This window comes from Salarias fasciatus, chromosome 22 (assembly GCF_902148845.1).
Source record: "Salarias fasciatus chromosome 22, fSalaFa1.1, whole genome shotgun sequence".
Taxonomy (NCBI): Eukaryota; Metazoa; Chordata; class Actinopteri; order Blenniiformes; family Blenniidae; genus Salarias; species Salarias fasciatus.
In genome coordinates this window covers 9,018,020-9,043,346 of record NC_043765.1, presented here as the reverse complement: position 1 = coordinate 9,043,346, position 25,327 = coordinate 9,018,020, and the positions used below count along the sequence as shown (strand labels likewise).

The window sequence follows — 25,327 nt, the reverse complement described above, 5'->3', positions numbered from 1 at the left end:
TCCATGTCTTCACGCTCCAACATGGAGCAAACCTGATGTAGCTAGTGTCCATCTTCACTTCATCCCGCAGGGCTTCTTCCCCGGCTAATGCTCATCCGGTGACACCCTGAGCATGCTTTAACCCTCCCACCTTTTAGAAAAAATCTCTGATCAGAACTAAAACGGATGTAGCCCGACTCAAATCCCACCCAGGAGGATCCGCCTGATGCCGCCTCCACTGACAACGACAACATCTGTAGCTACGTCTGCAGCAATGCCTTTGGAAGCATGAGGTTAATTAAACACACACATGCACACACACACACTGTAGATGTTACCCACCTGTTCATCCTAAAAGGTTTGTATTTTTGGGGAGAAACATGGCTACCAGATGAGTTTCCATGAACTGCTTAAGCAAATTCACCAGTAAAATGTTTTAAAATTGCTGTTTTCCCCTTGGTTATATTGTTTTTACAACGTCAAAGCTGGAAAATTTAGCTCGAAGTCTCCTGATTTAGTGGAGGCGTTGGGGTCAAATGAACTACTTGTTAGTTTAAAAAAAAAGTCAATATGTTTCGATCCTCTGCCTCTGGATGTGGTCAGATTGTCCAAAAAATAATGAATTTGACCTCAACAGCTACAGAGTGTGAGTGACTCCCAGTTTGACACAGCTCAAATGAACAAACCGTTCATTGTGGTTTATGCCTGAAGAAAGTGAAATCTTGTCTTTAAGGTGTTCTAACTGTTTAGAAACATCAAATTTCTGAACTAAATCGACATTCAGGATTATAAAAATAAAGTATAGAAATGTGACAAATTCAGTTCCTACATACAGAGGTTAAAAATTCATGTCAAACATAACAACAAAGATTGAAAATTAAATACCCAAAAGTGCACATGTTCCCTAACATGTTTTGAGAAACTTTATCTCAGGCAGTGAAGGAACTACTGCTCCTGGAGTAAATGGAGTTCTTTTGAATCTTTCTCTCTGAGCTGTGTTGATGCGTTTTGCAGTTTCTGGTGTGACTGGGCCTCAAGCTCGTGTTTTCAGAAGCCTGTGTACAGTCAGCTCCAGCATACCGTGTTTGAATCGCTGTGCTCCGACACTTTGCATCAGAATTAGCGAGAACATTTTTTAATTCCACCCCCCCCCCCCCATGAAAAAATCAGAGCATCGTGGGTGCACAAACATTTTTATTGTCGACTGATCGAGCATCCCTGAGCAACTTTGCACCGCAGTCTCAGTCAGAGTTGAGGGTTTGTTTTCCTGCACGTCGCCGGCTGGTTCAGCTGCTCACCTCGCACGGAGGGGAGGAGGGGCACACGGGTTTGAGGCGGGGGACAATGGACACTTCACACCAAGGGCTAAAACCGAATTATCTTTGTGTGTCTGAGCTCTGTACAGTGTCTGCTTCTCATTTTCTTTTCTTCCATGTGTGTCGGGAGGCATGCTGGTGTGGATTCTTTCATTTGCTTCCTGTGAAAACACAACCATGCAAGGAAACTCTGTAAAGCAAAGCAAAAACATAAAAGTCGTGAGGAGAGGCGACCATAACGATGTCATATTTTGTAAAAAAAACTTTTTTTTTTTTTTGTTTTCTGGCTGTGAGATGGACCTTCTGGCCACGCTGGCCGAATCGACCCCCTTTACGGGGCTTAGGGACTCGTGAGGCCTTGTTTGAGGTTATCATCTTCCCATATGAGCGGTATTATGAAGACAGACATGATTGATGACTGCGTGAAGCTTCCTGCCAGCCATTTTTAGTCTTTTAATACATGTGCTCACGTGTTAATGATTTATGTAATAAAAACAACAACAACAAAAAAAGAGTCCCCTACACCCTGAGACTGAACACTCATATTATCATTTCCGTCTCTTACCTAAACATGTATTTATTTTTTTAAATCTCTGTGAAATTTAATGTATAATCCTGGATTTTTCAATATTAAAACTTTCTAGTGGAATTTAAAAAAAAAAGAGAGAAACACCTTTGTATTCTGAAGAACAAAAAGAGCCGATGCAATCGATGAGAAAAGACGAACCGCATGACGATGTCAGACGCCCGTGTCGGTGATGTCATAGTGCTGACCGATGATGTCACGGCGTGTATGTTTGTAAACAAACACGTGTCCGTTTTATTTGTGTGCCCGTGTGCGTAACTCTGTGTCTTCTTCTTCTTCTTAGGAATGCTGAACCTTCTTTTTTCTTTTCTTTTTTTTTTTTTCTCATTTCGACCAATCACAGGTTGCGTCTTCGGCCAGACGATTTTACGACCCAATCATTACACGTTCATATCAACCCGAAATAAAATTTAAGGCCTTTCGAGGACAAAAAGGGACATTGAGCTTTTACTCGTCGAGCTGCGTTCACCAAAGTGAGAACTTTTCAAACGTTTGAAAATGTAAATTAACGAGAGCTTATATTGTGCTTGGTATTTAAATAAAAGTGAAACAGCCGAGTGCGACGATTTACCGCGCATTTGTGTCGCTGATTTTAATGACTATTTTTCCTTTTCTGTTTTCGAGGAAACTCTCGTGCGTGCTCGTTTTAAAACAGTTTTTAAGGGTACTCGAGTTTAAGAGGCGTGAGAAGAAAGCGGGCGTGTTACATTGCGGTGTTTTTACGGAGCTGCTGCTGAAGTGGAGGAGAATGTACAGCGACTTACTTGCCTTTGGCTGACAGGACTGGAAAAGCTTTGTGATTTTTACAATGAAAACATCTCATTAACTTTTAAAGAGAACAAGGCAAAAAAGGGGCGGGGATGGGGGGTGGGGTGGGGGGTCATGTAAAAGAACATGTGAGTTTCACTTGTATTTTTAATGTCTCGCTCATTTCTCCTCATACCTTCAAAGGTCTTATACAGATGTTGTGATCCATGTTTAGTTAATTGCTCCCCTGGTGAAACTGTGTACTTGTATGTGCGCGGTTGTGTGTGTGTGTTGGTGTGAATGAGTGTGTATGTGTGTGTTAACCACTAAGGGTAGGGGAGGGGAGGGAGGCATGGGCATATTTGTATTCTCAAAGCTACTCTGCATACCTCAAAATGTATGATACATTTATTTATTACATCCCCCTTATATGTCTATTTCCAAGAATATCCAAACGAAGGTCTCACAAGATGTGCAACCCTTTTGTTATTGGTGATCAATTCTTGCGTTTGTAGAAATCATACTGTTTAATTAATAACAACAATAAAAAAATCCCACTACGTCTTGCTCACGGGTTGTTTTATTTCATTTCTTTTATTGTTGGTATTTTTTTCCATGACACGACATGCATTATTAAACCAGTTTGTTTCATGTTTTCTATGGGAGTTTGCCTTTTTGCAGATGATCTGATTGTTCAACCTCTATCTTTTCCTTAAATGACTTATTTTTTTGGAAATAATCGTTTTTTGTTGTTTTTTTTTCCTGTGACCATATAAAATTTCCTCATGGATGTCCTGGACTCACTTTGTGAATAGCAGTCATCAGTCACTCTTTGAAAGCAAACTTATCTAAAAGACACACTTAAACAATTGTTTAGAATCTGCAAAAACAGATTTATTTGAGTTTCTGTTTTTTGTTAGCTAGCCTCGTGACCCATCTCGAAAAAGAACTTATGAACATTACCTTGTTTTGCCACCAGGGGTCAGTGCTTATACTAAAAACCCAAATTTGTTCATCATTGAGTGCAATACCAGAATTAGTACTGTACTGAGCCACCAGGGGGCAATTGTTCTATTGTCACTTCGAGTAGGGATTCATTATAGGAGCTATTTGGTCAGTCGAAGACTTAAAAGCTCGATTTCCAAGTTGACTTTCTGCACGTGCACTATTTTTTTTTTTCAATTTTGTGAACTACTACAGAAATACATAAGTTTAGTCTTACAAATTTGTGTGGGAGACTTATTAAATAACCCTTTTCTCTATGTGCTTTAAAAACTGATTGTTTAATCATTTTTGCTGAGATAGATAAGCTATTATAAATCACCCTGATCCAGTAACATGTTGGGCTTAATATAAATTCCTTTTCCTCAGCTTACAAAATATACTATTTTAAAAATCCATTTTTTTTAAGCAGACCCTTGTTTACTTCCAGAGGATATCTGTTACTTTTCTGTGTACTACATCAACAATTCTTGTTACATAATAGCTTTACTTTCAGGTCAACATGGAGAAAATATCAAGAGTATACAATGTCATACATAGATAATTTTTGATGGGATTTTCTGTTATAATCTACATTTACTGCCACCTTCTTATGTATACAGCTTGTTTTAGTCTGTGCTAATCCCAGACTGCTCTGTACTGACAGGTAAGGACAGCACAGGAGGAGATTATTCACCTACCACACTATTTCCTGCTTCTTAAAGCTTTAGTTTTAACACGTACATCCTCCACTATCAGCGGTATTAATGCTGACTTCAAAGTAACAGAGTAAGCGGTTATGTTCTGGAGGGAAGCTGTCTGAGATCATGGCTCAGAATTTGCTGCATCAGTGCCACCTAGAGTTGAAAACAGACTGAACATATAAAGCTTATATCTTATATGTTCTTAACAATATCAACTAGGTCCTCTGAAATACCTCTATCGCCTCTGTAGTGATTATTGAGGGTAGAACATTGTTGGATAATGATAATGACAATAACAATGGATAATGATATTCTAAGTTTTTGACTTCATGGAGAGGAAAGGTTTGAGCCTTTTCTCTGTGAAATGAATGGGAGGAAAATATTTGCAATTAAATCAGTTATCTGATCCCGGCTAATTACGTCTCTGAGAGGAAAACCACAAGCAGCTAAATTCAAACAGCTTCGGTATCCTGTCATGGTAATTGCTCTGCTCTTTTGTTCCGGTATTGTGATGTGCTCCCATTACCGCACAGCCATTGTTGCTGTAGTTTTTCTATGAATCTCATGAATGAATTGCATAAAATTGAGTGTATTCATCAGAATAGTGTTCACCTCCCATATTTCTACAACAGAGGGAATAAACATGAGTCAAGGGAACAACATGCCTCCATGATCCCACCACTCCTCTCAATTTATCTCCAATAATCACCCTCATTACCTCCATTAGAGCGTTCAAACCACCAACACAATGACTTCCATCTGTTGTCCGGTTGACCTCTAGTCTGGTGTCAACTGATTATTTTAGGTTATTGAATGGCCTGACGTGATAAATGGAGTACTGGAGTGAAAAACACCAATTAAAGCCGTCCTGAGCCAGAGGGACACCCAACACCAGATCTACTGCAGAATAATCCATACTTTTATGGCAGCAGTGTGACGGGACATTTCCAAACTCTCCGGGTGAATAGATAGTACTCTGGTTAGTTGGCATCAATATCCCCCTTTTTACTGTTTTTTCCTGTGACCACACGCAGAGAGGGCGAAGAGAGGCAGATGTTATGTGCACTGGACTGAATTCACAGCAGACTTAACTTGAGCATTGTCTTCTCTTGAAGATATGATTTACTGTAAGGGGAAAACACTTAGTGTCTGCTCCCCTCATGATAAAAGTGTTGAATAACCTCTCAGATCTACCTTGTTTTGGTTGAAAAGATTTTCTGTGTGAGCTTGTTGAATTTGCAGAACTGTCCACATGAGATCATCTTATTTTTTTTTCTAACCGCAGTCAACAAATATGTAATTAACATTATAAGTGCAGAAACTAATAATTTTTGTTAAAAAAAAAAACCTACCTAAAAAAAGTGAACTGTATTGAAATCTGCTGCTAACATGGTTGTTCTTGTAATACCACTTTGTGCAACAAGATGGTGCAGTGAGTAATGTTTCCTGTTTCTTCATTCAAGTAAAGAACTGATGCATTTGTTAACAGAGGACATCAAAATTGCTAAAACTCTGAGAAACAGGAACTCAGTACTCCCACTCAAATGCTGGAGGACCTGCCCAACATATGCTTTTTCATCATTTTGATTATTAGTTTTTTAAGTATATAAAAAAACAAAACAAAACAACCCCCACTGTCCAAAAAAAAGTGTCTTCCTAAGTTCTAAATGAACAGCTTGAATTATGTCTTTGTGGATAAAGGCCAAGCCTCCACCTCTCCTTTATTCTTGTCCTCCATTAATGTTCCTCTTACAGTTTACCAAACAGTTCGAATCGGCTGCAGCCTCTCAGCAACGAGTCTCAAACAATCAGCAGTCTGGAAGCTCACAGTCACACGTTTTCAATGTTAGCTATCTTTGCATCTTATCATAATCACATAACACTCAATCAGCCACTATCTCAGCCATGCTTTTTTCGTGTCTCCACTCTGATCAATAGAGCCCAACTCCTCACCAGCTCCCCCAACAGAAGCTGTTCAATGTACCCATCAGGTCAAACACAGACTGACCCCCCCCCCCCCCAAAGATTAGAGGAGTAGACAACTATATGGTATTTCGTGATTCCACACATTACATTCTTTATGAATATAGATTGCTCCAAAGGCCTCTGCACAGCCCTGGTGTGTCTCCAGGGTGGGTTCAGGTATGGGGTCACCCAGGGTGTTGGGGGGGGGGGGGGGTCTCCATAGGGAGAACATGCAAACACTACAGAGGCATTTCCACTTCAGGTGAGGTAAAAACTGCAGACCACTGCACCACTGTGTCCCAGTGTTCATTGAGTAGTTTATAATTTGCATCAAGGACACTGAAAGGCGGGAAAACACTATTTATGTCCCCACAAGATGGGTGTGTAACACACATGCACATGCACACACACACACACACACACACACACACACACACACACACACACACACACACATGCACACACACTCACAGTTAATCACACCCAACAGTAAGCAGGGATACTGTACTATTATAGCAACTTTAATTGAATGCAAATTACACACACACACACAAACACACACATGACCGGCCTGTGATGTTATGCAGCACGCGCTGTAATGATATCTTTAATTGACTAATTAACATTTCACACACACGGTGTGAAAACGCACACATTCACACGCGCACGCGGAGGCACGCCGGGAGCTTCAATGACGCGCAGTGTCACGAGCGCTTCTGTCTGCCCTTAATGGAGTACAAACGGAGGTACACGTACGCGCACGCGCGCACCCGTACACACACACACAGGGCTCATTTATTCATGAGCGTCACGCTGGATGGGACGCGGCGGGTTCTGAGGGGGCAGAGGTGCAGCGAGCACGGCGGCGGCCGGACGGACTGAACCGGAGCTCGGCTCTACCCGGAACCATTATGCAGACAGGAAACTACCATTTTAACGCCAGCAGCATCCGAGGATCCGTCTGCGGAGGGGGACACCGAGACCCAACACGGGGCGGAAAGCGGCCGCCAGGGGAGAAAAAGGGGAAAAACACGACGGAAACAAAACAAAGGCGCCGTGTGGGAGAGGACGAGGAGTGATCCGGGGGAGCCGCGCCGTTCCGGAGGCAGACAGCGGGCGTGTGTGAGCAGGCCAGCGGGGAGAGTTTTTGTTCGGAAAGCAGCAGCCCTCCCGGGCCGATGGACAGCCAGGCCTCTCTCACTGTTTCTCCATGGATGAAGAAAGAGGCCCCGCCGTTGGGCGGTAGGGACCCCGCTCTCACGGCGCACCGCCACCTCCATGTTTTCGTACTTTTACTGCCGCGTTTCTGAGTTTTTTTCCTGCGGACGGACGTCAGAAGCTGCGAGGTAAAAATCAAAACAAAGCCGCTTCCAGCGGGAGAGTGGAGGCTAACGAGTTAGCTGCCAGGCTAACTCGTTAGGGCTAAGCTGCTAGCACTGTTAGCTATCAGCTAGCCATGTCTCGTTTACCGTTGTTTCTTGTTACTACTACTTTATAGCTTTTGTGCATAATTTTTGCTCACATTCCTTATGTGTATAACTGTGTTAAGTTCAAATTACGCGTTTTTGTAAGGTTTTTGAGTCGCTAGAGGAGCACCTTGACAGTTGGTTGTCGCTAGCTAGCAGGCTGATTGACGGGAGCTAGCAGAAACTAGAAAGTGTTCGTGGTGTCCGAGCTGCTCCATCATCAGTGTGTCCTTTTATTTCCAGATTGTCAACCTGAAGTCGGAATTAGTCGGTGGCGAAAGCGGGCTGTTCACTCCCCTCAGAGGCTGCGGTCCAGCAGGGAACTCCAGACCTGTGGATGAGCTGGTAAGATACATCCACATTGCTCCAGAGTCTGTTTGGGTTTCTTCTCAGTCTGATTAATGATGAAATAAGATACGTTTTATCTGAACTGAGCGTGCTGTGTGTCAAAACTGAATCTGCAGGTTTCAGACTGACAGTGTAGGATTGCAGCACAACACGCCTCTGCTGCTGCATAACTAGTGAATTAGCATCATCACTTGCAAAAGTTTTGTAAATGCTGCAGGAAATTCCTCACGTGTATTGTCAAGTGTCATAAACGAATATACACAAGGGTTTTTTTTCAACTTTTGCCCTCAGTTTTCACAAGAAGGAAAAGTCCCATTTTCATGATATATATTAACACGCAAATAAGGCATCCGTATTTATATTCACTCAATTTGTTCTTCTTACCGCTTAAAGCTGCTCAGCGAAATTAAATGTTCCTAAATCTGTTCAATTTCAGCATCTCGTTTTCTGACAGATTACTTCACATATTTAATCCTTGAAAGTATACTTTAATAGGTTTGAGAGGGTTTCTATTAATAACTGATGCACAGTCATGTTTCAGTGGTGCCATTCATGACTATAGTTCATTAAAACTAATTTATAGAGTCTGATAAGCTTTAATGACAGTAGTACAACTTGTATTACAGCATCAAGCTGCAAAATCTTATTTTTAAAGTGTCAAAGCTGCATGCTCAGGTGAAAAAAACCCTGACAGATTGCATCTTATGTCCTTATTTCAGTTTCTGATTATGTAAAATGACGGCTAACTTACTATCCTACATCAAAAAACAGGACTAAAACTGATATTCAACTTTAAAATGTTAATTGGCCCATAAACTAACAGCTAAAGCAACAACGATATCACAAAATAAGTAATGGAAAATATGTACAGTGGTATTTTATTAGAATAGATTCATGTTGTCATGTTGTTCCACAGCTAACAGTGCCAAGAGGAATTAATTATACAGTTTGTCACGTTGTCAGTATTTCAGGTATTTTAAAATAGATCAGATGTAGTGAAGTTGGCTTAAATTCCTGTATTCATTCATACTTTTTAGTTTTTAGACACTTCTAAATCGAAAGCACTGGAACAAAGTGTGTCTGAAATTGCTTTTGTCTGGAGATTTTGTGGACCTCAAGACAGTATCAGAGGTTAAGAAAGGCGGGGAAGCTCCAGTTTGCACAGTGCTGCTACCAGTTGACAAGTGATGCATTTTTTTATATGCTGGCTAAAGGAAGTGTTCTTTGCTGTGTGGCGGTAGTCTTGCAGGTTTAATCAGTGTGTGTGTGTTTCTAATTAATCCCTCTTGGAGACAGATTGATGACAAAGCCATCAGGAGCTGCCAGAGAAGCTGAACTGAGTTTGGGATTAAAGTCATCAGGCCTCAATCTAACAGTGACACCTTCGGCTTCAGCTTCTCCCTCACCCTTATGATCTGTAGCTGGCTCTGAAGTATTAGCTGTCACACACTGGATTAAAATTTACAAGTTTGTTCAAAATGTATGATTGCTCACTTTAGTCACATCTTCCAATATAAAATGGAATATGAATACATGTGGAAGTAATAGTGTGGACAAGGTTCGAATCTATGAAAAACGCTCAATTTAAAGGCAATAATATTGTTCTTTCAAACTCCAAAAATGTATCTTTCTGTTGGAAATATATTCAATCTAATGCTTTTTTTTTTTTTTTAACAACCGTGTGACTTGCTTATTTTGTGGGGCTGTGGATGATTAACCAGAGAACAAGACATTTTAGTGATGATGTTTTGTCCTTTTTGACATTTTAAAGTGGATTTGTCAGTTCTTTCTTATACTTTACCAGAGCATGATTGACCCCACGCTATTTGACCCTACTGTAGTCCTCAGAGTAGTACAAGTGTATCAAGTAGTTTGTGTTGTACACGTATGTTTTCATCTTGGATATTTGTTTGTTTGTTGCCAGTGAAAAGGCAGCAGACAGAGCTCAGAGACATCTGCTGAAAGCTGAGCACCTCAGGGAGGAAATGTGTCACTCACCAACAAAACTACTGCAAAATGTTTACTGCGATCATGTCCTGGGTCGGGTTGTTGGAGGAAATTCCCCTGTACGTAACATGCCGAGGCGGGGATGTGCTGCTGAGTGCTGGCAGGTTTTAGAAACGTCATTCACTCAATGCATTATTTGTCACTTTTCTCCAGTTGAAAGATCAGTGTTCAGTGAGATGAGCTTCGTGCTGATCAATTGGACAGAAAACCCATAGACTGAAACTTTCAGGTTCTCAAAGCCTCATAAGTCCTAGGCTTTACTTCTTATTGTCTCATGCTAGCTGTTGCCAAAGCTGTCCGTCCCTGGGAGAGGGATCCCTCCATACTGTGGTTCTCCCCAAGATTTCTTCTTTTCCCACTGGGTTTTTAGAGTTTTTTCTTGCCGGATGTGAGGGTCTAAGGCGGTGGTTGCTTCGTTTTGTCTCGTTACTGTAAATATTGACATATTACCATTATTCTTATTCACTGTTTTTACTTTTACCGACCAATGTAACATCTTGAAGCCCTCTGAGGCAACTGTTGTTGTGATACTGGGCTATACAAAAATAAATTGATTGATTGATTGATTGATAATGCCCCCAAGCATGAACGAAACAAACTGGAGACAGTTAGTGCTCATATTCATGTTTTGTTGATTTGGGTCACTGCTGCGAGTTGGAGCCCAAACTCAGATTCGTAGAGGTTTCAGCTCTTTCTGGGAGTGTAAAGTGTTTGGTGTACAGATCGGTCTGTGGTTCCAGAGGGAGAACCCGTCCCAGGTGGAGCTCAGTTATCGTGGGGTCTGTTGGCACATCTGACAAGGACCGTCCTGTTTGACCATCAAGCAGCAGTGATGCTTGGGCTTCGTATTGCCACCGTGTCCTCGTGTGTGTGAAGCAGGAAATTGATGCTTAAAGGTAAACTGTATTATTTTCCCCATAGCATAATTTTAGTTGGATTTGTGCATTTTTTTTTATAAATGATAGTGTCAGGATTTGTATCTGCTCTTTAAAGACTTCGAAGCAAGCAGCTAAAAACATTGATGCTGTACAAATGTAAGCCCCTCCATAAATGATAGGAACTAGAACTTGTAAGTGGCTGTTTGATATCTGAGGTTGGAGTGGTGGTCCGCCTCTCTCGTCCCTCTGCCGAGCTTCAGACTGGACACAGATGTTACGGCACACTCGAGGATGTTCGGCTTCTCCGGTTTCTGTCTCTGAGGGGTCGTGTCTCCACAAAGCCAGAAGACTCAGATCCGGTTCTGAGAGGAGTTTCTGAAATGACAGGAAGAATGAAAAATTTCTTTTGTTTTGTTAAGTGAGAATGAAGATGCTGCAGAATGTTACCTCCAGTGAAAGAGAGAAAAGTGTCTTTGTCTTAAGTTCTAGTATTTTCTAGAGGTCTGTAGTTTGAACAGATAAGGTGAATAATTTTCATGGATTACAGAGTGATTTCCTTCTAAAAGGAAAGAAAATGGTTAAAGAATGAAGTTTTTTTTCCTTCGTTCAACAGTTTGTCAACCCAGCTGCAGTTTATCATAATAAAGATTTAAAGAGGTAAAACCAGGAAGCACAGCAAAGCTTTCCCATCACTTTACACTGTGATGGCTCCACAGAGAGAAATAATAGAGTATTGTGATAAATACAAACAAATAACAGTCTTTAGTGTCACATTTTCTCTCACAACATCTCAGATGTGAAGCAGTATGCCTTTTTTTCTCTCTCCTTGAGTTATGTGCTTCTGACCTGCGGCCTGTGGCTTCTAGTTATGAATTCAGGTGTAATAAAATAATAAACTCATGAAACGTTATGAAACAAAAATGGAACAAGATCACGAATTTGAAAAGCAGCTTGACAGCAAAAATTGGACAGTGTAATCTACAAGTAAAGACGGAATGAAATGTGATGTTAAATTTACCAATATCACTATTTATTCTTTATTACTATTTCTTAAACATAAATGACGACGTCATAAAAACTTTTCAAGTAGTGCTTTTATACATTTGGTTCAAGGTAAGACCTTTTTGTTGTTCAGTCTCTTAACTATGTGCACAAACATTTCACCATTCCATTCAATTGTCCACTTCAAAGTATAAAAGTGAAATGTTTTATTTTGAGGTAACTTATGGCTAGTACGAAAATACAAATTCTGTTAACAGTAGGAATGCAAGAAATAAGTATTGTTTAGTTTCCTCCTCCTGCAGACTTACAAACATACAAAGGTTGTTGCTGTCTGTCGACAGTAAAATATAAATTACCGAGATCTAGGCTGTCGGTTAGTTAAAAAGCTTTTAAGTATTCACTCAATATCTGTGAATTAATCACGCTTTTCTTTCGTATTTGAAATTCAGTCACTCTGACTTTGAATGAATGAATGTACGGTACATAGAAGCAGTTCATCACACAAAAAGTATTAATTTAAAAAAAAAGTTTCACAACTAGTAGTTTCAGCTGACTCCCGTTTGACTCCTGAGTTCACTGTTGAGTAAGAAACTAATTCATGGCTTTGTTCAGTTTCACTTGAGCAATGTAGTGCAATAGGTAACTGATGTGATCAAACCTGCTTCCTCAAATTCAGCCAGAGGTGGTAATAAAATCAGCTGAGCTCTCGAGGAAATGCTGAGGGAAGCAGCGGAGGCCTCAGGTTCACCGGGTTCAGCGGGTTCACCAGCCTGATAGCAGAAGGCCGGCTGGAGTTTACCTGTTTGAACAAACGATCTGATGCGCTTTCCAAGATTTCTGGAGTCGTGAAGAAATAATTCCACAACAGCTGCTCTGAGTGGCTCCGGCAGGAAGGCAGTGACCCACTTTCACTCACCGAGTTGGACTTTGTCAACACACTGATATTTTTAGCCAAGAAAACTGTTAAATTAGATGTGGGAGCTGTGTTTACACTTTACACTATTCTTCTCTGGGGATTTAGAGTAAAAGTGGTGTGACCAAAGAAAGGAGTCAGCCACTAAAAATTCTGATTATAGTTTTGTCACATTTTATTTTTTGCTATTTTTATTTGATTTATCTTTTTTGATGTAAACTCCCCCCCATATATTTGTTTAAATTTTCCAAAACTTAACTATTTTGAGTTCTGATAGTTGAAGTGCATCATCAAATCAGGCATTTTTACTGTGATGTGGTGGATTATTGTATTGTTGTGGTAGATTATATTTTTGTTATTTTTGTTGTTTTGTATGTGTGTTATTTTTTTGTTGCCTGGTCGTTTTGCACAATAAATATTTTTCAGGCGACTATTTTAGGAACTGAGCAGGGACATCAGATGAAAACCTTCTGGCTCATTTATATACATTAATGATCTTCTTAATACGAAATGATGTCTGTGGATTAAATTTTCAAGTGTAGGACTTGAAGCACAAGGAAGTACAGAATTAGTTATCAAACACTTGATAACATTTCATCAGTGAAAATACTCCAGTAATGCTTTTTTTCTGACAATTTGGCACAAATCTAAAGTTAATGAAAGAAGTTGCCCCACAGGCAGATATAAGAATGAGTGGTAGTATTTTTAATTTCATGAGGACTTTAAGCAATCTGTGATAAACAGTTGTCGCTGTATTTAAAGACATTTTTACACATATAAAGATCAGGAAAACTTTATTTCTCTGTCATACTTATTCTGTTTAACAGAAATTAGTCTCACTGTGGTAGAGAACATCTCACATATTTACTGTGATGGTGTTACTACTTCGCATAAGATAAAATTCCTAATGCTGAGGCACAGTGGAGGGTCTTGGAGTCTCGTACACCATGAAGACTCCTGCAAACACAGGCCGATTCTCAACAGGAAGAGAGGATTAGAAGTGATCTCCTCCTTAACTGAGCAACCGAAAATCTGACAGCAGGGTAAATAATCAGAACCACAGCAAAATATTCACAACTGCAAATATTTGTTTGTCCTGGCTGAGTCTAATTCAGCTGAATCAAACATGCACTATCAAAGGGTTTATTTGGCGGCGGCGTTTCATGTAATGTTTGTGTGCTGAAACACTGAAGCCAAGGAAAGCAGTGCACTGTTAATCCTTATGTGTCTTTTCTGTGTCTCCACAGGCTCCATGACCAGACAGGAGGGCGTTGAAGCAGTGGTTCATCCACCACTGACACTGCAAACACACTCCACTTCCTGGGAAACATCAGCCGCTGCTCATGGAAACCTTTAAAGGAACACTACAGACTCAGTTTTTTATTACGGTTTAGTATATTGCCTATTTATGAACTGTTTAACAATCACAGAGAAGCTCCTGGAGGCTTTTTTTTTGTCAATGGAAGCTAAAAGTGCCGGTGACAAACACATGTGAAGAAACTGAGCATCGGCTCGTGGTGGATTATAGTTACAAACCTCAAACTCAAAGTAGTTTGATTAAGGGCTCACAGGCCGTTCCAGTAACTGCGGACTAAGTGCACAGGGTAATTTCTACCCCTGGACACTTTGTCACAGCTGCATTGGGAGATGTTTCAGTTCAGCAAGTACCCCATGGACATTTTAGAGATGCTAAGTGGACACCAAGCCCACCAGTTCAAAGGCCTTGGTTTAGAACGACAGCTCAGTCACCAACAGCAAGTCCAGCTACAGCATCAACAGCAGCTCCAGCAGCAGCACCAGCCGTCTGCGGACTCCTCCGGAAGCCTTCTTTCCGGCCTCGGCCTCGGCTCCCTCCAGAGCACCCGGAGCAATGCCTTTGCAGACTCCTCGTCTCTCTTTGCCAAAATGAGCGCCCCTCCTCCTTCCATCTCCCACCAGAGTCAGTCGTCCTCCTCGTCCCACAGTTCCAGGAAGTCCAGTAAGATGAGCAGCAGCAGCAGCAGCAGTAGCAGCAGCGGGAGCGGGACCACTTCGTCGGGGTGCCCTCAGTTCCTGCGGCCCTTTCACCCGGCCGAGGCTGCACTGGCTCAGGAGCAGCTCCATTCTGGGATGGGACGCTTTGACTTTGGCGGAAGCAGCAGTGGAGGAAGTGCTGGGGTGATCGGGGGCGTCGTCACACCCGCGCCCCCTCCTCCACCGCTGCATCCGGGTCTGTCTGTCCCCCAGCCCACCTCCGGTCCCTCCACATCGTCGCCCTCTCCCTCCACGTCTGCCTCCTCCTCCAACAACCCCTCCGGCAGCACTGCGGTCCCCTTAGTCGGCCAGTCGGACCCCCGCAGCCTCCACCAGCAGTTCAGCTGCATGCTTGCTGCGAACCAGTACTTTTTGTCTGGCGTCCCCACCAACAGCAGCCTGGAGCAGTTCCTGGTCCAGCAAGGCACTCACAACCACTTGGGCCTGGGCCTTAGCCAAGGTTCAACAGAGTCAAACTCGGCCCTGGCCCCTCCTCCCGCCCTCCATTCCTCCCACAGCCACAGCCACACAGCAACACAACCTCAGCACCAACAGCAGCAGCTCACCCCCCATGCCTTATCTCACCCACACAGCCACACACACCACCCACACCCCCTCCACCCAGCTCCCCAGCCCGCTCCATTGGCCAGTTTTGATTTCCAGGGCATTCCAGTCCTCTCCTCCAACCAGATAGCATCACTAATGCAGCAGGAGGCAGGCCTTCCCCTCCCCCTCCCCCTGCACCTGTCCCTGTCTAAAGACGACACGTCCAAGTCGGGAGACAGCTCCAGCACATCAGCGTCTGGTGGAGGGAGCAGGAGAAAGAAGGCGATGGCCGGCTACCTGCCACAGAGAAAAACGGACAGTAGCAGTCACAGCAGCCACAGCAGCAGCTCGAGTGGGCACAGTCAGAGCTCCTCTTCAGGCCTCGTGGGAGGAGGATCTGGGGGTGTTGGGCTGAGTGGCATAGGAAGCGAGCCGCAGCATTCCTCTCTCCTGTCATCATCTTCACAGCAACAGCAGTCGTCCTCCACGGTCTCCTCCTCTTCATCGGCCCCCTCCTCGTCAAACTCTACGTCTGTGCTTGTAGCCAATGGTAACCAACAATTACCAAAATCCCAAGAAAGTCACAATAATAGCTCGTCAGGACAGCCTGAACCCGAGCCCCTTTACCACTGTGGTGAATGCGGTAAAACCTTTACTCACCTCTCCAGTCTACGGAGACATCTTCGCAGCCACGGCTTGACACCAGAGAGCGCAGGCAGGAAGTCGGACTGCAACTCTCCCAGCCCGGAGAGGATATTCTGCTGTGGCGAGTGCGGGAAGAGGTTTAAAAAGAGAGGCCACCTCATCCAGCACAGCGTCACCCACTCACAAAACCGGCCTTTTGTCTGCAGCATCTGCCAAAAGTCCTTCAACCGCAGAGAGTCGTTGACGAGACACGAGAAAATCCACGACGAGAAGCCATTCCGCTGCCCGGCGTGTGGCCGATGTTTCCGGGAGAGCACCTCCCTCCTGAACCATGCTGCCTCAGGTGCCTGCGGCAAACCTCCTCGCAGCTCAAAAAACCGAGCCAGCAGCGGGGGCGGCGCCTCCTCCAATCAGAGCAGCAGTAAAATGACCAACAGCGGAGACAGAGTGGCCATGTCAAATAATTCAGCAGGAATGGCAAACAACAAGTATGCAACGGATTATTCCAGAAGTCGTTACCAGAACCAGTCGTCATACAACAGCAGCGTGGAGGACTACAGACGATCCCAGTCCTCGTCTCTGTACTCTTCAGACAGTGCGTTAGCCAGCGAAATGACCAGCCAGACTCTCCGTAAGGCCCCTTTAGCCCCAACTCTCCATCCTCACCCTCAAAGTCAGCACCATCACCATCAGCCACAGCAGCCGCAGCCTCAGCACCCCCACCTCCCCCTCTCCTCCCTGTTGGATGATTCAGAGGACGAGGTCACCAGCAGTGCAATGTCGGCCATAGCCGCTGCAGCCGCGGCCTCCTGCGACATAAACACTGAGGGCCGGGAGGGGGAGAGGAGAGATATCATCGGAGGCCTGCTCGGGGGGTTGGGGTTTGGTAACTTGGGGGGACCATCATCCACGTCCAGCCTCAATGGGTCCACGATGCCTCTAACGCACCCCAGCCAACCCCACGCAAAGCCCAGGAGGCCCAGGAAACCCCGAGATAAAAGGGACCCAAACACTATCGTGAGGAGGAGGAGAAGCCCGGCACCTCCCGGAGATGGCTCGGAGAGGCCGTACGGATGTCACATTTGTGGGAAACGATTCAGGAGAGCAGAGACCCTCCGGCGCCACAACCGAGTTCACACCGGAGAGAAGCCTCACGCCTGTGAGGTGTGCGGCAAGATGTTCCGGGAACCGTTCCACCTCACCAAGCATCTGACCGTGCACTCTGGGCAAAAGAACTACAAGTGCAACCTGTGCGGGAAGATGTTCGCCTATGCACAGAGTCTGGTTCGGCACGGGAAGCTGCACAGGAAGGGGGAGATCGACAACCAGGGGCGCAGGATAAAAGGTGCTGCTGCTGCCATCAGCCAAGTCGCCAACTCAGCAAACGCCGATTACTTCTCATCCTGCTCTCAAGGAGAAAAGTCTCCAACATCCGGCACGCCGTCGCAGAGGCTGTATACCTGCACAGTGTGCTGGAAGTCCTTCCGCCACTACTTCCACCTGACGGCACATCAACAAACTGTCCATGGCGGTGGCGTGGGGCTGGAGAAGTCCTTTCGGTGTGAAGTGTGCGGCAAAGCCTTCGCCTACTCCAACAGTTTAGTGCGACACAAGTTGTCCCAGCACGGTATTGACCGCACGGGCCAGCGTGTCAACCAGTCGCAGCCTTCTGGGTTTTCGCCGCTCTTCTTCGATGCTACAGGGCCCACCTACGCAGGGGCGGCCCACATGCAGCAGGGCGCCCCCGGGCAGCAGCAGCCGCCACCACCGCCGCCGCCGCAGCAGCCACAGCAGCCACAGCAACCGCAACATGCGCAGCTGCAGCACCCTTTTCAGTACCGCTCAAAAAACTTCCAAAAGCGACACGGACAGATGAGAAAGCACCGCAAAAAAAAAAGGCGCGTGGTGATTCACAGCATCATGAGAGACGGGAAGCTGGTGGGAGTGCCGCTGAGCAAAGATACTCGCAGGAAGCTGCTGATCCTGAGGAAGAGGAGGGGCCGACTGCAGGCCGCCATCAATAAGAAAAAGCTCCTGGCCCAACTGAGGGTGAAAGGCGGCCTGATGAGGGTCAAGTCGTGGAGCGGGGGCGTCGTTAAGGTCACGGGGCTCACTTCCATGGACATTCCCCTCAAGCGCTTCCCCTGCCCCATCTGTCCCACCACCACGTACGCCAAGCAGGGCTCCCTGCTGATCCACCACGCCATCAGGCACCCCCCCAGGAACTCGGGCCGCCTGGCCCGCCTCCGCTGCCAGGTGTGCGGGCGGCGCTGCAGCTCCTTACACAAAGCCTTGAAGCACCGCGGCCGGCATCTCAAACAAGCTGCGTTTCAGTGCCACAAATGCCGACACCGTTTCTGGAATGCCTCGCTTCTGGCCCGCCACAAGTTTTCCTGTCGGGGGTCAGCCGTCAACAGCGCCGTCAACTGGGAACTGATGAAGACGAAATCTCCCGTGTCTCACGAGCTGTCGGACAGTGACCACTCTCCGGTCCCAGTTCTGGGCCAACCTGAGAGATCAACAGTCCTCACTGAGTACAGCCAGTAAAATGGAAGCTGTTTTTTTTTTTTTTTTTTTTTTTAGACTAGATTGTTTTTTGATGTTTATTTTTTTTAAATAATCCAAGAAGCGAGCAAGAGCTAGCAAGTTTTTAACAAAACAAAAAAAAGGGGCGTGAGAACGAGGAGGGTTTAGTATAACTACAGTCATATCCCCGCCCTCCTCCCTGATAACTGTATCTTGTCCTGACGACAGCAAAGGTGGTTGCTTAATTAGATTAATGCGGACTTCAAAAGGCCCAAATCACAACCATCATTCACCTTCTGTCTCCTCTTTCCCCAGAGATGAAGAAACGTTAGGAAGTGTTTTAGTTGAGATAAATTCATCTTCTTCTTTTGCATCGTCTTCCCACTAACATGATGGGACAGCAGAGGCCAGGCCCTCTCGTACCAGTTTGTCACTTTGTTTTTCACGTTACAGTTGAACACTTCAGTCTTCGTCTCTTGCTCTGTGTGTTTATCCGTTGCCGTTGAAGAAACGTACACTCAGATGAATGATCCCTCCACTGAAATTAAATCAGAAGACCAGATCAGATGCTCTGAGAAGCTCGTGAAAGTGACTTTTAGCACACATTAAAGGAAGCTATATAGTCCTGACTGAACAAGGAGAGCGCGCAGGGGATGTCTTTAATGTACACTACTTGTTGTCATTTAAAAAAAAAAAAAAAAGAGGCGTGACGGGAGGGGAAAACACGACTCTAACTGTTAATGTGTTCAGGAGTTGAAAAGGACGACAGAAATAACCGAGTGTACTGTACAATTCGTATTATATTTTATTATATATTGATTATTTGCTGTTTTTTACTCCAAGTATCATTTCTTTTATCATTGATGGTATCGTATGGGTGGGAGGGAACAAGTAGGGGAGTATCTTTGTAAAACGGCGGGATGAGTATATGTATCGATGTGATTTTATTTTCCCTCATCACCACTCTTATGCCCCTGTTTTTGTAACAGAAGCGTGTACACATAGTTCATTACTTAGGTCCTGTCCAGACGTGTTTTTTCTTTTATTTTTTTGTAAAACTAAAACATGTAATATTACTACTAAATTACTATCCTTTTCTTTGCCTAAAAGTGAGTTGTTGAAAACCCTCAAATCAAATAAAGAAAAATCTGAAATGTTACGGACACACTGCCTAAAGTTTCATTCAAGGTCATGAGTGAGAAAGCTTTAGCTCATCACTTGTCAAAGAAAAGGAAACTGTTCTTGGGAGTTGCATGTGTTCAAATTCTGTTGTATGTTATCTTGTCTTTTCTATGAAGCATATTTTTTCACATTAAAGTGAACTACCACATAGCAGCTTTTCTTAATGATGAATCGAAATGCTGTCATCTGAATGAAAGGCCGCATAATAAACCCAGGTTGGTTTTTACCCAGATTATCACTGAGAGGTTGGCTTGCCTTTCACAATGCGTGATGAATATAAATGAAGCATCTAAAGGATTGATTAAAAAGCCATAATAGAGTGAAACTAGAGAAGGCATTTTGAAAAGGATTTTTTCATTAAGTAAAGTTATTGCTAAATGCAGTCAGTTCTTTTTGACCAAAAATCTACCATTTAGAGCTGCTTTTGTTTTAATTTGCTCAGATTTGACACTTTTTTCTAAAGTTTCTCCTGCAGCAGCAACTTTCTTCAAAGATTTTTCTTCAATTAAATTCTGAAAATTATTGTAATCAAGTTAATTTTGATGTGGACGGGCAGCAAATAAACTAATCCAGGGTGCTGAAAACTAACACATTTTACACATGCTGGAGATTGGTTTGGGCGCATCTACAGACTTTTGGAGTTTCTTCAATATCTTCATTTATATGTAAATACTCATATAAACAAATTGAAATCTGTCATGCTTTATGGAGATTAAATGCTGAAAAGGTATTTTTTTTAATGTATGTAAATCAAGAGAGATGGAAATATCACAAATAACCAATGAAAAACAAGATGAATGTTGTTGGTGATAATACTTCTATGGCCGACTGTACTTGAGAGAGGAGGAAAGCAGTATTTCACAGACGACCGCACTCACACATTTACTACACTTGAGAGTCATTTTGACCTCAGACGATCAGGTACACCCAGGGACACACTCGGCTCAGACTCTTAACTACCAACCACTGCACCACTGTGCTGCCTGCAGCATTTTATTTCCTCATGAAAAACTATTCAGTACTCTGTTTTGACTTCAAGGTGAATTTTACTCATTTCTTCAAGTATCAGCACTTTTTAATGCAAACCCAGGGATTCATTAATGTTAACTTAAAGTTTTGCAAGTGTAAAAATGGAAAAACGTTTGAAGAAGATGGAGGGTTAAAAGAGTAAAACAGTGTTTTGTTTTTATTAGTCCAGCCAAATCATTTGTATTCAGCTGCCCGGCTTTTCTCCATGAAGCATCGACCCTGTTTGGATTCAGCTCTCTGAACTATCAACATCTCACCCTCCATCAAGTGATTTTTTTTCTCTGAGTGATGCAAAACCTGCATCTCGTCTCTGGCTTCCATCCCCTCAAAGCCCATTTCAGTCAATCCACTGAGGGTATTTTTGTCCACACTTTCTCCCCACAGGGCCCGTGAAGTGGCCTCTTCCCACACAGTGAGCTCTCAGAGCGGCGTTCCGAGACGCGTCAGTGCACGAGGAGCAGGTGTCGGGCACCTGAAGCGTGCACGTGGTCAGGTGAGCTGTTAATGGCCCTCACACAGCTGCCTCCATGTGCACTGACACATGAGAGCAGGAAAAGTTGTGTCAACAGCAAGTTTCCATCCATCCATCCATCCCATTTTGTAGTTGTTGAAACAGATCACGCTGCATTACCCATAAATGACCACAAGGTGGAGTCATTTAAACACTTTGAACCATCAACGTCAAATTGGGAGCAACATTTATTCAACCTGCGGTCACTAGTATATTAAAATACAAAAGAAAACAATGTATTATCTCAACATGCAAGTGTTTGATATTTTTCACCTTATATGTGTTTATTAACTTAGTATTTTATGTGAAACCTGGATTTATGGCAAATAGTAAAGGTCAGTTTGAAGGATGGTACAGCAATTAAGGAGGGAAGATGATATTAAGTGAAAATGTGATTAAAACAAGCTCTTCAATTAAAAAATTCATAAACTTTTGGAAATGTCCAGTTGTCCGGTGTACACACACACACATAGTTATGTGAGGCTGAATATTTTGGCCTCTTTACTACTCACACATTCCTGTCATGTATATCTGACAGCACCATACTACCAGAATGGAACTGGAAGTCTTTCTAGGAAAAGCTGCTCTCACTCTGCAACTGAGGAGCAGCAGGAAACCCGCAGTGTGTTATTTTTATGTGAGGTGGCTCATTCATAGGATTAATATTAGTTCTGGAGTAAGATTTGTTTTCAACTTTCCCCTGGAGAGGTGATTTAACTGCGTGAGAGGAGAAAAGGAGCAGGCAACCAAATGTAGAAACAGACATCTTTGGTTAGAATTCCGAACACAGTTTGCGCAAATGAGTGATTTACTTTACTCCCAATTTTTTTTACCTTTTCTAATTTTTTTAGTGTATTTATTTATACCATTGTAGTCCTCTTTGCACCTCAGGTTTTGAGTATACAATATTGCTGATGGGGAGTAAAAATCTATTTTTAATAATCTGAATCTCCTTGTGGAGGCAGTGGGCAGAACAGCTGATAGGATCCTTTACAATAGCTCTTTTATAGTCTTCCAGTGTGAACATCTCGAAGTTGTGGTCCTTCCTTTTGTTCCACTGTACAGCTGAAGAGCCACACAGTGCATCAGGTCAGCTGACCCACAGAAATCAAACACAGTGAACTCTTCTAAAGGAAATGAAACTGTAATAATGCAACAAATAGAAATACTCTGAAATATAATGATGTTAATGATGTGCATGAACATCAGAAGGCCTGTTTCTCCCTGACATTAACGTGCATTTCAGGTGATCACATCACATGTGGCGAGCCCTCAAGCTGACTGTTTACACTTGTCAGTATCATGTGTTTCTGGCTAACCACTGGAGTTCTCATTGTATTACTACCTCTACATCACTTCTGCTAAATGGACTGTTATGATGTGAATCTGTAACGCTGCAGGACGGTTGCACTGGACGATGTCTTCATCCTGTGCTGCTAGAAGGCACTGTGTCTCTGCAGACCGCAGGCATGAATGTCAGTCGTCCTTTCCATACTTTGCCACATGTAATCTGATCACCCCTAATGCATGTTAATGCGAGTTGTAAATCTGCCCAAAGTAGAGGAAATAGATGAATTCATTTTATTAAATGTAAGTTTTCTCAGCAAAAATAACAATGGTACTTCCATGAAAAGTTGCTTATTCAGCCTCTATTTCATTATTAGATCTGATAATTCTTGATTTTCCCCTTTATCCAGGCAAGAGGCATCTCAAAAAACAACTAAGTCAGGTCACTGCACTTTATTTCTTGGAAAACATTTTGGACCTCAATTAAATGGCTTTATCAGTTCATTCTGTTCTCTTGAGCAAACTGCCAGATAAACCTTGAAACGTGAAGCTTCTGTTTAGTGTTGTGTATCAACAACACTACTTTTTATTAAAAGAGAAGAGAGCGCAAAATGTAAATAAAGTAATACCTGCAGAAGAAATATACAATCAAGGAACAGCAAACCCTCATTTGTCAACAAGCTTGATCTTTCATAAGTCATCCTGAGGACTAAAGCATAGTAACATTAAAAGAAAAAAAAAAGACCTGCTGAAAAGTTCAAATTAAGGAATAAAAAAAACGAACACAAGATAAATTGAATGTGACGTTCAAAGGGAAATTTAAAAATGTTTTTATTTTTTTTTATTAAAGTTAGATTTCACTCTTAATGACATGCATTACAACAGAATGTTTTGTAGTTTCAGCTGAAATGTTTTACTTTGCTCCATCACGGCTGAATCTTCCACTATGAATCTGTGTTTTTACTATGAATAGTTGAGTTTGATTCGTCTGAAGTGAACCTCCTTCTCTTCACCGCGTCACGTGGCCCTAGCATGGGGAAACCTGTGGGCGGAGACTGTGACCTATTTTCCACCAATGGAGAACCGAGAACAGCGTAGAGTGACCTAGATTCAGCCAATCAGCGCGCGGCAGACTTGCCGGTAGGCAGCAGTCGGCGCGTGCCGGGTCCATGTGCTTCTGTGGCGTTTGAACGCGCGAGAGGCAGACAGGGACAAACACACATGAAGCTGCGCTTTGAGCAGGATTAAACATCATTTAGCGCCTTTAAATAGCTTCATTTAGACACTCCGGTCAAAAACCACGCAAATACAGACAGAAACGTTGATAAAATTCTGTTTTATTGTCCTGGCAAGATGAAAACCGTGTTCTTATATTTTATCTGTGCGCGTGACTGTGAAGACCACATGATGTCCACTTTGCTTCGTGGGTAAAATATTAAACATTTCCCACATACATTAGAAGAGAGCAGGCAGCAGAGGGGTTGTGTATCTCATTATAAATCCACTCTGATGTTTGTCTCTTTTCAGATGACAGCGTGAGAAGAGGAGGGGGCGTGGTGCGTTCGCGTCCATCCAGGAACAAATAGTGACAGCTGCTCTCCACATTGGCTACAGATTGTAAGGAGGCGGAGTGTTTCATGTAAATATATGGTGCATTCATGGACAGTTGTATTTGTAAATAGAAATAGGTATTGGAATTGGATGCTTCGTTTGAAAGATTTCACCATTAATTTTAGATATGTTCTCCAACTGGGTTTGCAGCATTTTTGTTTGCACGTTTTTATAACATTTTTTAGTTTTTAACCACACCACCTTCAGGATAGTTAGAAAAATACAATAATAATAATAATAATAATAATAATAATAATAATAATAATAATAATAATTATTATTATTATTATTATAGTAGTAGTAGTAGTAGTAGTAGTAGTAGTAGTAGCAGTAGTAGTAGTATTAGTAGAAGTAGTAGTAGTAATAGTAGTAGCAGAAGTAATAAAACATGCCATATTCAGCAAAACCACAGCTACATTTTCAGATACCTCTTTTTATTGCATTTATTTGCAATAATTTATTTTCATAGTATTTTCTGAGTGTGATCTATTCTTATTTGGGAGAGTCTCCAGTTTAAGATACCTTAGACAAAGCACATATTTAGGATATAAAAATCATTTTCGGTGCATCTGATCAACTTAATATGTTCAGGTAATTCCTGTAATAACTCTATTAATATGGAATTTGGGATGCCCTGTGTTTAACAATCTTGATTCAGAACCAGTAGAAAAATACTTTTTCAGTCTGGGATGAAATTCACATCTCATCTGCTCTCAAACCTTAAATCAAATACATAAAACATTTTTTACTAAAATAGAGAATAAAAGCTCCATTCAACCATACATATTCACCGAATGATATGAATTCAAACATAAAAAAAATCAACACATGTACTGAAGTGTAAAAGTTGCAAGAAGAAAGGATCAATAACAACTCGAGAAAACTAAGAACAAATTTGTTATTAACTTAAATACAATAAAGGCAGAAAATATGTGCCACGTCAGTGTCCCGAAGCTCATCGTTTAATAGTGTGATTTTTTTTTTAATTACACACGGTAGGTGCGTGTGAGCGTGTGAAACTTTTGGAAGCTCTCATCTCCGACGTTTTCTCTTGTGCCGTGAAGGCAAAATCAGCGGCACTCAGA

At 42.8% G+C, this 25,327-nt stretch overlaps 1 protein-coding gene and 1 long non-coding RNA gene across 3 annotated transcripts; both read left to right on the top strand.

Moving 5' to 3' along the window:
* Positions 1-1,193: 1,193 nt before the first annotated feature.
* On the top strand, positions 1,194-1,957 carry LOC115409479 (uncharacterized). Its single transcript, XR_003933952.1, has 2 exons — positions 1,194-1,662; positions 1,701-1,957. It is a non-coding gene; the product is annotated as an uncharacterized LOC115409479 (long non-coding RNA).
* Positions 1,958-7,077: 5,120 nt separating this feature from the next.
* Positions 7,078-19,783, top strand: LOC115409460 (uncharacterized). Of its 2 annotated transcripts, none has more exons than XM_030120663.1 (3): positions 7,078-7,520; positions 7,988-8,089; positions 14,140-19,783. In XM_030120663.1, exon 3 carries the CDS (start codon positions 14,540-14,542, stop codon positions 18,641-18,643), a length of 4,104 nt encoding a protein of 1,367 aa, XP_029976523.1. In that variant the 5' UTR covers positions 7,078-7,520; positions 7,988-8,089; positions 14,140-14,539; the 3' UTR covers positions 18,644-19,783. The 2 variants fall into 2 exon arrangements, with proteins under 2 accessions (XP_029976523.1, XP_029976522.1); XM_030120662.1 differs by having other exon boundaries at positions 7,078-7,624.
* The last annotated feature ends 5,544 nt before the right edge of the window (positions 19,784-25,327 follow it).